This window comes from Leiobunum rupestre, chromosome 11 (genome assembly GCF_980474605.1).
Source record: "Leiobunum rupestre chromosome 11, qqLeiRupe1.1.hap1, whole genome shotgun sequence".
Classification (NCBI taxonomy): domain Eukaryota; kingdom Metazoa; phylum Arthropoda; class Arachnida; order Opiliones; family Sclerosomatidae; genus Leiobunum; species Leiobunum rupestre.
In genome coordinates, this window is record NC_143394.1 from 48,796,087 (window position 1) to 48,812,436 (window position 16,350).

General features: G+C 39.0%; 1 protein-coding gene across 1 annotated transcript; it reads left to right on the forward strand.

Moving 5' to 3' along the window:
• The first annotated feature begins 862 nt into the window (after positions 1 to 862).
• LOC149923119 (uncharacterized) lies at positions 863 to 11,433 on the forward strand. Its single transcript, XM_090162353.1, has 8 exons — positions 863 to 914; positions 1,773 to 2,429; positions 2,498 to 2,759; positions 2,810 to 4,183; positions 4,427 to 5,079; positions 5,936 to 6,970; positions 7,832 to 7,966; positions 11,296 to 11,433. The coding sequence occupies exons 1-8, from the start codon at positions 864 to 866 to the stop codon at positions 11,431 to 11,433; spliced, it is 4,305 nt and encodes a 1,434-aa protein (XP_090018479.1). The 5' UTR covers position 863.
• Positions 11,434 to 16,350: the final 4,917 nt, after the last annotated feature.

Here is a 16,350-nt window from a genome sequence, read left to right on the forward strand (position 1 = left end):
CACTAATATAAATTATATTAATGAATTATTTTTCGCAGCTCCATCTACCGTGTCGTCACTTTTCCACGCCGCCGACGCCAACAAACAAACATACAACACTTAACGACAATCCGTCCATATCAATAGTCCCACTTCGATATATATATCTCGATGTGGAACTAAAAAGGAGAGAAGAGGAACCGAAAGTAAAGGATGATCTTAAAACACCGCTCCGGATGACCTTAATAAAAGGAACATAGTTTTCGCGCTGGTCGCAATCTATGAATGTCTCCAGCCAATTGAGCAGTTATCGCTGGACCATGGTTTTCCTCTGCCCATCACCACAACGACACCTCGTAGACGATAGAAGTAGCCTCATCGTATATCCAACGTCTCAAGCCTTCAACTCGTCTCTTCAACTCTCCTCGCATCTACATTTTTCATTTATTTTCAAGTCTCGAGACCAAGGATAATCAATAATAGTGATGAGTACTTTTTATATGGCGCAATTAGTGTATATAGTAGACCGCGTATTTTTAGTAGTCTGGCATTGGTCGAGTGCATGCTGCATGTAGTTATTTTGAGGGTCATGTAAATTAATCTAGTAGTATTTTATTTGTTAGCGGTATTGTTTGGTTTTTATTTAGTAGTTCGATTCGATATGTTTGTCTAATAGTAAATTTAGTAGTTGATTATTATTATCAGAATCTGGGTATGGCAAAAACTTGTCCTTATTTAATAATTCATTAGCGTCCTTACTATTTTAATCTAGTAGCATAGTAGTAGTATATGTCAACGCTAGGCACCTATAGGCCTATATTAGTAGTAGAAAAGCGTTACACCTGAACCTAAAAATTAAACACTAGAGTTAATCTTTAAACATAATGGGGAATTGTCTGAAATCGGTATCATCAGATGACATTTCATTGTTGAGATAAAATCAAAGTGTTAGAGAATCTTCATCTGATCAACTGGGCCCACCTCCATCCTATCAAGAGTGCGTTCCTGTTCCTATGTATTATCCTTGTTGAAAATTTGTTGTAACGTAATAAAATTTAATTAACCTTAACAAAACATAAAAATCCAAGTAATAAAATTAAAATATTAATTCCTTAAAATTGTATAAAATTGTACAACCTAAAATAATTTGTAAAATCTGCGAACTCTTTTTCAATAATTTGTGTATTATCTTGTAATTGTGGAAAAATAAGTTTTTAAACCATTGTAATATAAAAATGTTCGAAACGAGTTACCAAGTACCCAAAATATCCTTCCCTTTTTTTTTTACTTGTAAAAACCACCATTGTAAGACGAAGATGGTGCCTCCAGCCCGGGAAAAGGATTAAAAATTAACGGAATTGGATATTCGTGTATTTGTGAGTTTAAATAAGTTATCGGAACTAAAAATCGCAGTTCCATAAAAACGAATTTAGGACCTTTAAATATCGGGTCTAACAAAACGTTAACTTTTTAAATCGAAAGTTAGTAAACGCGAACTCCGAAAAACGTAGTTCGTCAAAACAAAACTAAACCAACCGAAATTTCGATTAATTGGAATCGCAGTCGCGCAATTTATAAATTAATCAAGTGATTAACTTTAAAATTAAAAAATGGCGGAAGCCGCCGAAAAAGCGCGAAAAGACAAACTTTCAAAACAAATTACTCTAATAGGAAGTGTTAGAAGCACTGTTAAGCTTGTTTTCCACTAGCACGCGTCATAATGTTATTTTCGTTACGCGCGTAAAAACGTTTGAACGTTTCAAAGCTGAGAAACGCGTCGTTGCGCGCGCCAGTGGAAAACAAGCATAACGCGAACAGTTTCACAACTACAAATACTGTTAAATCATCCCGCTTCAACCAAAGAAGAAATCGAAGATAAACTGGTGTTTATACTCAAAAAAGAAGAGGATCTAAACGCCATGGATGACAAGGTCATCGACTTATCGGTGGACGGACCGGACCTGGAAGCCGACGCCGAGAAAATCTGCGAATACCAAGATCTCATCGCTAGTATCAAAATCGCCGTAAGGAGAAAACTTCCCGACGCGGACAAGACATCGTCGGCGCCGGTTCCACCAGCGCCCCGCATCATTCAAGTGGAGAAGGAAGAAATCCGACTCCAGCCGCTACCGATTCCGAAGTTCCACGGAGATTATACGGAATGGGATGGATTCTGGAGCCGATTTCAATCGTCGGTGGATGGCAAGAAGAAACTTTCAAAGGTTGAAAAATTTGATTACTTGATAGCTAATTTAGAGGGTGATGCTAAAATGACCCTAAAGGGTTTAAAGGCGTCAGACGCCAATTATGATTTAGCAGTTTCATTGTTAAAAGAAAGCTATGATAAACCTAAGTTGGCTATTAATGACCTTAGTAAAAATCTCATGAAATTAAATCCAGTGCATGATTCAAACGATGTAAAAGCATTGAGAGAAATGTATGATACCAGAGTAAATTTGAGACAATTAGAAGGATTAGGCGTAGATATTTCGCTTAACGGAACCTTTTTATGCCAAAGTTGTTTAAGTGCTTACCGTCTGATATACGTTTAGAGTATAGCAAATTACGCAGAAAAGACTCTGATTACAACCTCAAAGCGTTAGTAGAATTTATCCGCGAAGCCGTGGAATGCAGAGAAACTAGCGCTCTACTTGGTGGTGCGACCAATTACTACTCGCAAAATTCGCGCGAGCGTTCGCAGTCGTCGCACTCGAAAATTGACCAAAATCCAAATTCTACAAAAACAAAAACGAAAGCTCTAAAGTTACATCAGCTAGCGCGTTATCGACAACGGTAAAGTCAAACACGTATTGCATCTTTTGTGAAAAAGATAACCACTCTTCGTGGAAGTGCGGTCATCACACTATAGGTCAAAAACGTAAAATTATTAACGACTCAGGTCGTTGCGTCATTTGCCTCCGTTTAAACCACACTGCGGAGTTTTGCCAATCCCAAACAAAAACGTGTCGCCTCTGCAACGGAAATCATAACCCTGCCGTGTGCGAAAAGAATGAAGTTCACCGCGGGTCGCGAGACGAAAAGAAAACGCCCTCGGAGCAAAATCAAGCCTCCAACAAAGTCAGCGTCAACGTCGCGCCGGTCGGCCAAGGAACAACTGTCCTCCTACAGACCGCAAAAGTAAATCTCATTAACCCCGAAGAGCCAAGAAAACCGCAGGCCTACAGATGTCTATTGGACAATGCCGCGCAGGCCAGTTTCATCAAAGAGGAAATAGCCCGTAAACTCAAACTACCCGTTCTTGGTCAGGTCACCATCGAAATTGGAGACTTTGGTAACCAGCATCCGAGAACGGTCACCCGTAAAAAAGTAAAAGTCATTTTACAAAATCAACAAGATCCTGGAAAAGAGATAGAAGTCGTCGCGATAGAAGTCCCATACGTTTGCCAAGCTATCAACAGCGTATGCAGCGACAAATTCATAAAATACTTTAAATCAAAGGGATACCAAATCGCCGATCCAGCAACCGCGGAAGGAACCCGTAATGACGATGTAGGTTTTCTTCTGGGCGGTGACTACTATTTCGACGCCGTAACGGGACAAACTGACAGATTCGCCGACAAATTGGTAGCTGTTGAAACAATTTTCGGATGGACCGTTCAAGGACCAACGGAAGACAACCAAGAACAAATCTCAGCCAATGCCGTCAAAATCAAAGTGTTAAACGTCAAACTTCAAAACGTCGAAATAGGAAAGACCCTCAAGACTTTCTGGGACTTGGAATCGATCGGAATACTTCCCGATCAAGAAAAAACGCCGCTCGACGACGAAGGCATGGAAACCTTCCGTTCCGAAACCATATTTCAAGATGGACGCTACGTGGTAAAACCACTCTGGAAAACCGCAAAGGAAGCGTTAGCGGATAACCTCTCTGTAGCAACAAAGAGGATGAACAGTTTCGTAAAAAGAGCTCAAAACCATCCAGAGCTTTATCAAGGCTGCAAGAAAATCATAGACGAACAACGAGAATTAGAAATCGTAGAAAAAGCTCCGGACGGATTAGCAGTAAAGGCAGGAACATATTTTCTTCCGCACCAACCAATCAAGAGAGAAGCAAGCGCAACAACAAAACTACGTTTAGTGTTTGACGCCTCGTCCCATGTTCGAGGCGGACCATCGCTAAATGACTGTTTGCTGAGCGGTCCAAATTTAAACCCGGACTTACTCCAACTTCTTCTTCGTTTCCGTAATCATAAAATTGCCCTGATCGCAGACATTGAAAAGGCTTTCCTTCAGGTTGCGCTAGCGCCCGAGGAAAGAAATTCAATGAAATTTCTCTGGACGAAGGAAGAAGACGGAAAGATTCTAGAAAACGATTATGAAGTCCTCCAAATGGCAAGGGTTCCCTTCGGGGTGACCTGCTCTCCTTTTCTTCTGGGAGCAACAATCAAAATTCACGCGGAAAAGTAATCAGAAACGTATCCCGAAGCAGCCAAGGCCATTGATGAAAAAATCTACGTGGACGATTACCTGGACGGAAAAAATACCGTTGAAGAAGCCAATCAACTATCAACCGACGTAATCAAAGTCCTAAGCGAAGCCGGTATGAACATAAGAAAATGGGCCACTAACTCCAATGAATTACGTCAGATTTGGGGTGACAAAAGCAACAACTCCAATGAAGACATAAAAATAGACTTCCAAAAGGAAGTAGAAACGCAAAAAATTCTTGGTCTCTTATGGAACCCAACATCGGACAAATTTTCGTTCGACCTATCCGACCTCAATGAAGTCCTACAAGGCGCTAAAAACTCAAAGCGCTACGTACTCAGCGCAGTAGCTCAAATATACGACCCTGTTGGGATCGTAAGCCCATACACAATCAGAGCGAAGATGTCGCTTCAAGAAATTTGGAAACTCGAGTTAGGATGGGATGAAGAACTGCCTCAAAACGAAACCAACGAATTCCGCAAATGGTGCCAAGAGATTCCAAAACTCAAGGACGTCCAACTTCCACGACACTACTTCGGTCTAGAAGACAAGATAGTAGATTTCGAAATCCATTGCTTCTGCGACGCATCAATTAAGGCGTACGCAGCCGTTGTCTACGTTCGATATACTACGTCAACGGGAAGAATTGGAGTAACTCTGGTCACTTCAAAGGCTAGGGTTCTCCTTTGAAAAACACGCCAACTCTTCCACTATTGGAACTAATCGGGTGCCTACTCGGCTCACGCCGAATCAAGAAAGTCGAAACCATTTTCCCAACCAAAGACGCCAACATCACTATGTGGACCGATTCAAGCATCGCGCTCCACTGGATTAAAAAACCGCCACAGTCTTGGAGAGTTTTCATCCAAAATCGGGTTGCGGAAATTCACAAAAACACCAACCCAACAAACAAGAGGGATGTCGGTGGAGAAGATGGTCAACAGTGACCTCTGGAAAGAAGGGCCATTTTGGCTGAAAAAAGAGAAAACAGACTGGCCAGAAGACAATTTAAGAAACTTCCGATTCCCGAAGAAGTAGAGGAAGGAAGGAGAAAGAACGTCGTTGCAGTAGGAGTCCAAGAATTCGGAGGATGGAAAAATCTCGTCAACTTAAAAAACTACAACTCGCTGGATAAGGTTCTCCGAATCACCGCGTACGTCAGAAGATATCTAAACGCTTCCCAAAAAATAGATCGGAAAATAGGGCCGATCACAGCCATCGAGAAAAACTTGGCTGAAATTGAATGGTCAAAATCAATTCAAACCGAAAACTTCGGCGAAGAAAAAATCGCTCTTCAGAAAAACGAACGTCTAAATAAAAAATAAAAAATCATCAACTTCAAACCATTTTTGGACGAAGATGAACTTCTGCGCGTCGGGGGACGATTGATCGAAAGCAACCTGTCATTTGCCCAAAAACACCCGATTCTTCTGGAAAAACATCAGCGTCTCTCGGAATTAATAATGGAAAGAAGCCATAAACAAGTAATTCACGGTGGAATCCAAAGCACAGTAACTCAAACAAGAGAACGTTACTGGATATTCTCAGCACGACAATTAGCGAAAACCGTTATCAACAAATGCATAATCTGTACAGAGCTAAGCAGGGCGAAGTGGAAACCGCGCCTCTGCCAAAAGAACGAATTAACCAAGCCGAGCCCTTCGAAATCTTGGGCATCGACTTCGCCGGCCCACTCATAGTCAAGGTGGCAAACAAAATAGAAAAAGCCTACATATGCCTTTTTACCTGCGCTGTTACGCGTGCCATGCATCTAGAGATGGTGCCATTGTTGTCAACATACGAATTTCTACTCGCCTTCACCAGAATGATTTCAATATACGGAATACCTAAAATCGTATATACCGATAACGCGCAAACGTTTCATCGTGAAAATAAGGACTTGAAAATAATCTGGGACAAAATCCATGATGACAAAGTCAAGGAATATTTCGGGAGAAAAGGCATAACTTGGCGCTTTATTGTGGAGCGTGCCGCGTGGAATGGAGGCTGGTGGGAGCGTTTGGTGAGGTCAACCAAAACTACCCTCAAGAAAATTCTAGCTCGTGCCATTCTTACGTCATCAGAGATGCAAACCGCGCTGGCCGAAACCGCCGCAATTGTCAACTCCAGACCAATAACTTATGTTTTCAGTGACGTGAATGAACCTACGCCGCTAACTCCATCGCACTTTTTTCTAAATAAACGAGTTACATGTTTACCTCCGCTAAAAATAAAGGAAGGTGAAATCCCAAAAACTCGCCAAGATTTCACTAATCGCATAAAATATCGCGCCGAAATTACGAATCGATTATGGATCCGCTGGAGGGACGAGTATTTAAAAGAACTCGGTTCCGCACACAGGGTCGCACTTGCCAAAAAAGAAACGTCTATCAAAGTCGGTGACGTTATGTTGATCCATGAGGACAAAGTCCCGAAACAATTATGGAGCTTAGGAGTGATAACGGAAGTTATGATAGGACGTGAAGGTAAAACTAGATCTTGCGTTCTTCGCACTGCCAATGGTAAACATATCAGACGGCCGGTACAATTACTCTGCCCATTAGAAATCACCAATTGAAATGTAAAATTACAAATTGTCGGTAATACATGCTTCTCATGTATCACCTGGGCGGGAGTGTTGAAAATTTGTTGTAACGTAATAAAATTTAATTAACCTTAACAAAACATTAAAATCCAAGTAATAAAATTAAAATATTAATTCCTTAAAATTGTATAAAATTGTACAACCTAAAATAATTTGTAAAATCTGCGAACTCTTTTTCAATAATTTGTGTATTATCTTGTAATTGTGGAAAAATAAGTTTTTAAACCATTGTAATATAAAAATGTTCGAAACGAGTTACCAAGTACCCAAAATATCCTTCCTTTTTTTTTTACTTGTAAAAACCACCATTGTAAGACGAAAATGGTGACGGGCGGGAGGAGGTACGATACAGAGAGAATCTAAAGAAAAATATTCCATTGTAACTATAGCGTCGTTGTGGTCAGCAAGGCGCTCTAGTCGCCTCGATATCCGTTTCGTAGCTTTCTCTCTGTGTCGTGCCAAAAAACCCCGTACGCCAAAAATTTCCGCTCCTTTCAATGTTGTGCGCAACTGCATATTTCGAAAGTTGTAGAAATAGCATTCTTGTAAACTTGGGGGCCAAGAAATTGGTCCTCAAACCAAAAGGGCCATTTTTCAGTCGCTAAAATAAAACCCAACTTGACTTTTCTTTAGAAAACATTAAGACTAAGTTAAAATTTATTAAATCGCGATACAACCAGTTCCTAAAGTAAAAACCTTTTAATTTCAAAATAAAATACTTAGGGAGATTTTTTCAGTCGGTCAAGTTGGTCAACCTAAGTAAGCCCAGCGCTCTCCCAACTTTAAACGCCGCTCGAGCTACTTCGCAACAATCCTTCACCAAATGTTAGTAGACCTGCAACTCAGTTAACAGAAGAAGAGCAAATTAAGATTTCTCAACGAATTGGTTTAATTCAACATTTACCAAGTGGTAGCTATTGTAACAACTGGATTGTGGAGCAACTCGTTCCCGGAGGTTCGCGTTGTCCCCCGAGACAACGCTCTCCCCCCATCCCCCCGAGGCAGCGCTCACCCCCCATCCACCAGAAGCGGATTGTGGGACGACCGCTTCTCTGGGAGCCGCGCTCCGCCTACAAATGCCGGGGCAGCAGCGGACGAACCATAGATAATAAACAGAAGGATCAGAAGGTTGGACGAGAGCCGGCCGCGCTTTGTACAAACTCGGTAGAGTCAACTTCCGGGAAAAAAGCGCATGCGTAGAGCGAAGAGCTTATTTAAATCACGATTTTTTTTTGTCGTTTCTGCTATAGCATAGATAATTTCAATCAAAAAATGGTACTAACAGACTTAACGAAAAATTCGGAGAACTCAATTAATTCTGATAAATTTGGTAGTGTTATTTCGCATATCGAAACAGTTCGTATATTTTCAAACAACGAAAATGGTCTGGTGTCCTTCAAAACAAAAGAAATCAAAGGTAAATAACTGAATAATGATACACTACTACTAAGCCTTTGTAAAAACATTTGCGCATGTGTTTCAACTTAATATGAAATATATTTTGAATTTTCCTAGAACTCGTAGAAGAAGCATTTGCGATAACAATGTCCAAAATGGGAGATGGTAGTAATGATTTTATTATTCATCGGGCTTTGGTGACCAACTTTGTGAGTGATTTAAATTCATTGAACAAGGTAGAGTTACGGAAGAACTTTACCGAACAACTTTTAAAGGTAGTAAGCTTCTCAAACCTGCATAAATATCAAACCCAAGTAGACTACTGGGATGCAGTTAACAAATTAATGTTGGAAGAAAGGAAAAATGAGAAATTAGCTAGACACTTAGATACTTGCGCACAATTCTTGGTACTACCAATCCCAGTCCGCAAAACTGTCTTGCAAACTATTTTACAAATCTTTTTTGGGCTGCTGATGTCTATGTTTGAAATTGGAATTAAAAAAGCTTTGGAGAAACTAGAGGAGTTAAAGAAAAAGGAGGTTCAAATTAATAATGATGAAAATGTTCTTGTATTTCCTGTGCAGGAAAGGACTAATAATGATGTTTTGCGATATGTTGGTGGGTTCATTGTAAGAAGTTTGATTAGGAAAAACGTTCCAAAAGCAACTGTAGAGAAACTAACTAAAGAAGGTAACCAAACGGATGAGACGGAGTCATGGATATCAAAGCTCTCACGGGGGGGCTTGATAAATATATCAGATGAATTTTTTGAGTTGCTAATTAAAATCAAACATATTTCTGACAAGCATTACTGCTTGAACTACGAATTGATTAGAAATCAACAATTAAAATTAAATGCTACCAAAGAAGTATTAGAAGACGCCCAGATTTCTGTGGAATGGGCGAATCTCTGCATGGGAGAGGATTCTGGCCAATGGCTTAAAAAGGTACTAGATACTTTTTTAAACACCAGAGGAAAGTGCCTAACGAAAGATATAACGGAATCATTCCAACACATTACAAACTCTAGCATAAGGGCCAAAAAGGCACTTAGGAAAAAACTTAAAGAAATGGCGGAACATAACAAACTAGAACCCAAAAGCATAAGTGTAAAAACCCCTAAAAAGAAAAAAGGTGGTGAATCAAAGCAAAATGAGAACGAAAGCCCTATCAAGTTATTAGGAGATTTGACAGAAAAGCTTGCTCCCACTAAATCATATGCTCCAACTCAATCACCACCTAAAAAAGTCACAAAGGTTAGCAATAAAAAAAAACCAAATAAATCTAGTCTTAATATAAGTTTGTTCAGCCATGAATTAAAGTCAAAAGAAACCACAACAAATGTTCAAGAGGGATCCATTCCCATTTTTGTTCCTACGCCACTTGTCTGACCTTCACAAACTAGGAAAATATGTAGCATTTTGAAAAACCCTACTAATGTATCCTTCCTCAATGATAGAAATGCAGATAGCATAAAAATTCAAACCCCCAAAATTAATGTTGCAAACAAAAGGTTAGACATAGACGAAGATGTAGATTTGAGTTTCTTGGAAGGTGATCCTGATGCAGATCTTTTTTTGCAATATCTATAAGTGATATTTTAAATCGTGATACTTTGTGATTTACGTACCTGAAATGAAGTTCCATAATAAATGAAATTTGTTATTTTTAATATAATGGTTTTAATGATTTGGATAATCCAAAGTTTGAAGGTTTTTGCTAAAGATTTAATAGATCTTGTTCGTTGCTACTATTGCAGTCTGTCTGTTCATTACCACTTCCAATATCCAACCCACTAATATCTTTAATAGTTTCCGTCAACGGATATTGAGTATTCCCACCAACTGCGTCCAAAACCAGACCTTTTAAAGTTTTAAAAGTGTCCTTGTTAGCACCATAGTGCCAAGCGGTAGGATTGTTATTTCTGCCACCAGCTGCCCTTTGCCTTCCAAAGTATTGTTCCAAAGCGTCTTGGTTGAGATGTTGCGTGAGTACATACTTTGCCCCTTTATTAAGCATGAATTTAACGACTTCCACGGTTGAAAGAGCTAAAAAACAGTAAGTTTTACTTTCGTATTCGTGACATTTTTATTACCTAAAATTACCTGTTATTTTGAGTCCTTCAATCGTCTGCCTGCTAAGAAGCATGGAATCCCTTTGGGTTTTTGTGAATTTACCAGGCCTATTGTAAACTTGACCTTCCCAATTCTCAAGGTAGTTTATAAAATCACACTGCAACCACTAAAATAAAATAAATATATAAATCAAAGGCATGAAATAAACTAGGATGCTTAGTCTTACTTTAAGTCGCTCGTCAGCTACATTAGTATAAGGAAGTTTGTGTTTGTTGCGATGATGTATGCCTTCAACTCTGTTCTTCACGTTACAAAGGTCAAAAAACTTATTGAATACTCTAATGAATGTAAGTATTTTTTTTTGTTGCTAAAAGGTGTTCAATTGCACTCGCCACAGTTTCACTCAACACTTGGGCTGCTAGGTTCACTTTCATTTTTGAATAACTATGCAAAAATACGTGGGAATAAGTAAGTTTATTTAGATGTTTAAATTGTCCTTGCGATCTGAGTTGTAGGTAATATAACTGTTTATTATCTATGGACGAACGACAGACCAACTGCAGCGACAGACCAGACCCTCGCCCAGCTCTCGTTCCTGATCCACTGACCGTTCCTGACTCGACCCCGCCGCTACCACTAGATCCAGCCCCGCCGATCACTGACGCATCAAGTCCTCGGTATTCTCTCCGCCCACGCACCCATAAACCAAACTACTGCTGTAAATAGTTACTGAAATAAAGGTTTTTATCATCAAACCCAAACTTGTCGTCGCACTATGATGGAAGCAAGAAAAATCGAAAATGTGTTATTTGTATGGGAGAATTTGCAATTGGTGATCTTGTGCGATTTCTACCATGTATGCATATATATCATACAGACTGCATTGATGATTGGTTGATGAGATCTTTTACTTGTCCTGATGATTGAAGACTCTTTTTGGGTTTTATGGCTAAAGGACGCGTTTTGAACTTGTAAAAAGACAGTTTATTATTAAAATATAGAACCGAACGGATTAGTTTTATTTAACTCCAAAACCTTACTAAGCCTAATAACAGGAAAACACGACATTGGCGACGAAGATGGGATCTTCTAGCAGCGAATGTTCGTGAACCACTATACATTTAACGATGGCGTTTCCACCACCTAATATACCACCATTTGCCGGTCAAGAATCTCGAGAAGATGTCGGGTTTCGTTGGAAGAAATGGCTCAACCGGTTTGACGTATTTTTGGACGCGTTTGCCATCACTGATCCTCATCGGAAAAAATCTATGCTATTGTACTACGCTGGACAAGAAGTTCACGATATTTACGACACACTCCAGTTAGCCGGCCACCCAGTGGCACAAGTTCAACAAGCCGCCACGCCTGCTGCTCCTCAACTCGATGAATACGCTACAGCAGCAATCGTACTCAATAACTACTTTTTACCGCGAAGAAATTCTGTAGTGGAGGAATTCAAATTCTGCCAAGCGACTCAATTACAAAATTAGTCCATTGACGAGTATACTGTGCGACTCCGAACTCTCGCAGCTTCGTGTGAATTTCACGACTCGAATAAGTAGATTCTGGGACACCTTGTCAAAACATGCACGTCCGCATCGCTTCGGCGAAAGGCATTACGCGAGCCAGCGCACACATTGGACGAATTCCTTACCATAGCACAATCGTACGAACTGGCCGAGGAACAAGCGCATCTCATTGAACCTAAAGAATACTTTACTACAAACGCTCTCAGTGCTCAAGCTACAACTTCATACTTACTTCCACAGCGTACTACACCACAACTACACCAATCAGATCCACTGCTAACGTACCAAGTAAACAACCCACTCCAACCAACACATTCTAACCAACCGAAACTACATCAAGCAACTCGACAACCAACTACATATCAGGAAACTCGCCCACTACAACAACTACAATCAAATGAACTCCATTATCCCTCATCAACAAATCCTTCCATGCCATATCAACAAGCCACATTTTCCCAACCCAACAATCTTCCATTCCAACCTATCCAACAACCAATACGACCATTAACACGACAACAAAACCGCCGAACAGTGACTTCTCGACAGCCACCGATTGGTCTCAACAATAGGCTTCCATTCACGGGTATTTGCTACAACTGTGGCGGTACATTTCCACACCCACAGGGAAAAAACACTTGCCCAGCACGAAATGACACTTGTTCATGGTGTGGTAGATTCGGCCATGTTGAACAAATGTGTCGATCTAAGGCAAATGAAGGTGATTCACAATTTCCAGCAGCAGCCATTACGGTCGATGAGTCGCAGGACGATACGGGAGAATATGAAGACGTACAAAACGACTATGACGTGTCATATATTTGCACACTGATTACTTCTGGGGAAACTGCAGTCGAAGCCTCTCGTGACAACCATGAATTGGAGACTACAAACCGAAATAGTATGATGAAAATTTTTGATATCCGCGGATTGCAGATTACTGGCCTTCAAGACTCAGGTGCGTGCGTCAATATCTTAGACTACAACACATACTCGCGACTTCAACCCAGACCGGAGCTTGACCCTTTATCCGTCAAAGTGCTCCCATACGCTTCTCAAGAACCTTTGCCGTTAATTGGAAAGTTCACGACTGACATTAATTTCAACGAATACTCCATTTCCGAACCCTTCCATGTACTACACCCTAGTAAAACTGCGTATAACATAATCGGCGCACCAACTCTAAAGAAATTAAATTTACTCCCTCGGGTGAATTCCCTACGTCAACCCAACGAGGAGAGCACTGATGAAATCGTACATACGTACCCAAGTCTTTTCAACGGCATAGGCAAACTTAAAAATTTTCAAGCGTATTTACATGTCAATCCATCGATGCCTCCAATTGCCATTCACCACCATCTACGACCACAAGCCAACGGGTTAATCGAACGTCAAATGCCGATGTTGGCGAAAGCAATAAGGACTGCAATGTTGGACGGTGTATTTTGGAAATCAACGTTACCAAAATATCTGCTAAACTTTCGCGCAACCACCCACCCAACAACAGGGAAATCACCTGCATTTTTGTTCTTTAACCGCGACATTAACACGCGCCTCCCAGCATGAGTCACACCACGATGTGGAAGTAAGAGAACAAGACAATTTAAAGAAACTTTTAATGAAAGAAAACGCTGATAGACGACATAATGCTCACGCCCATGAAATTAAAATAGGTGATACAGTATTACCGAAATTGATTCAAAGGACTAAATTTGATCCCTTATTTGACTCCAACCTTTGGGAAGTCATTGGCGTCAAGGGTGCGGATATATTAATTCGGAGAAAACAGGGAAAGACACTGCATAGGAACTGTTCAATGATCAAATTACTTAAGACGGGCGACAAATTCATTTCACAGCGGGACATATACGAAAACGATTACGATGATGCCAAACCGAGACGACATCAAGTACAAGCGGAAACCAACATATTGAACCGAACAGGTTCCCAGGGACGACACCACGCTAGTTTCATAAATCCAACTCCGATTGGACCACCTGATACTCAAGCTAGACTTACTCCCTCGAAGCAAGTACCGGAACTTACGGACGTTTTTGCTTAAAAAAATTGTTTGGTTAAGGGAGGAATGTAATATCCTCAAATATGTAAATATTGCTTATAATTGGGAAGGCTTTGACATTTGGGGCTTTTCGAATTGGCGGAAAGACGCGAGAATTCGAAAAGCACGCGTTTTGAAATTGTAAAAAGGCAGTTGATTATTAAAATATAGAACCGAACGGATTAGTTTTATTTCACTATAAAACCTTACTAAGCCTAATAACAGGAAAACACGACAAATTTCACAACCAACTCTGACTTTTTTTATTGTCATGCTTCCTGGTAAATTTACTGGACACTGCTGTTTAAAAATACAGCAAGATAAAGTTATATTTACAGGGTATTGCTGTTTATTTAACCTTCATTCCAGACGTATTTAATACAGTAAATGCATGCAGTTTTTACAGTAAAATCCAATGTTTGTAAATTTCCCGGGTTTGCCGTAGTTTTAGTTATCATACGTATTTAGTACAGATTTTGTACTAAATATGTTACAGAACCCATTCACAACCTTAGAATTCCATCAAAAATTTTACCGATCAAACTATTATCATGTTGATTTATTTAAAAATTTCTAATATTTTATTCATCCATTCATGATAGAAATATCTAAAAAAAAAATCAATTATTAAAATTATTATAACAAAATCTTTGACATAATATTTGCATAATCCAATAGAAAAATTTAATTTAAAATATCAAAAATGACTACAATTCTAGTTGATCATGTTTAGCTCGAGCCTTTGTATTTTAGAGTTATAGGGAAAACCAAAGGAAAGTAAACTATTAACTTGGTTTCAAATTATTAAGCACACGATGAACAAGGGTTGTAATTAATATAGCATTTTGAGTGGGATGCTACTTATACAAAAGAGTATATAAAACTATTTTTATCGGATATTATTATATTTAAAACTAAAATGAAACTTGTGCGATTTTAAAAAATGTTTTGACAACTAAATAATAATTAGTTGTTTTACTAGCGCTTGCCGTTTAATAGAAAACAAGTGGGCAAGCCAAAATTTACCTCTCCTCGGAAGAATTGTCCCTAGTGGTATTAATTTCACGAGATGACCCTTAAAGATAAATCTCCGCAATTGTTTTTATTTGCTATAAACATAATCCTAGTTCTCTCCCGCCCGGTATAAAATTTTAATTACAATTAAAATAATTGAGACGAAACAACCGATTTTAATTTATTCAGAATATTATAAATTAAGTAGTTACAACAGTGAGTTAGACGTACTAAAACAATGAACAATTGAATTTAACCCTTTTTACAGTACTAGTTTATCAGTAGCCCAACCAATGAGACTTCAGAGCGAAAATAATTAATGGAAAATATATAATTATAACCCAATCGAGTTAGGCTTCAGAGCAAAAATAACGAATAGAAAATATATAATAACACCCCAATCAATCAGACTTCAGAGCAAAAATAACGAATAGAAAAATTAATAATAGTCACCCAATCGAACAGGCTTCAAACCAACAATAACGAATAGAAAAATTAATAATAGTCACCCAATCGATCAGGCTTCAAAGCAAAAATAACGAATAAAAAAATTTCAAATATTAACCCAATCGATCAGAGCAAAAATAACGAAAAGAAAAATATATAATAATAACTCAATTAGAAAAAATATAATAACGCAATCAAGCAAACAAATTATTTTAAATATTTAGAAACCAATCAATAGAAAATGTAATAATTATAGCAAGAAGCGCAACACCATACCATTCACAAATACGAATTTCCCACGTTATTATAATGAAACCAGATAAACTTTACGCCACGACATAACACTCTAAAGGTTCGTCCAAACTGGACGATTTTGCGGGAAAAGGAAATAAAAAACAAAGAGAAAAAATAAAGAAAAAATATAAGACAGTAAAAAACCAATAATACTAAAGAATAGACAAAAAACAATACCAACGAATAGACATGAAAACAATACCAAAGAATAGACAAAAAACAATACCAAAGAATAGACATGAAAACAATACCAAACAATAGACAAAAAACAACGCTATCTCCATCAGTAAAAATCAAAGCTAATTAGACCTACAATGTGACGTGGAACACTTTTCTAATTGGAACCAACTTTCTAACACGTACGGTTTTTGGATGGCCTTGAAGACATTGTTCAAGGTCATTGAAATTTTTAAACTCAAGACCCTCAGTCCTGATGAGGATGTATAGCAAATTTCAGTACTCTAACACGAGTATATTTAGAGTTATCAGCTCCCGAAC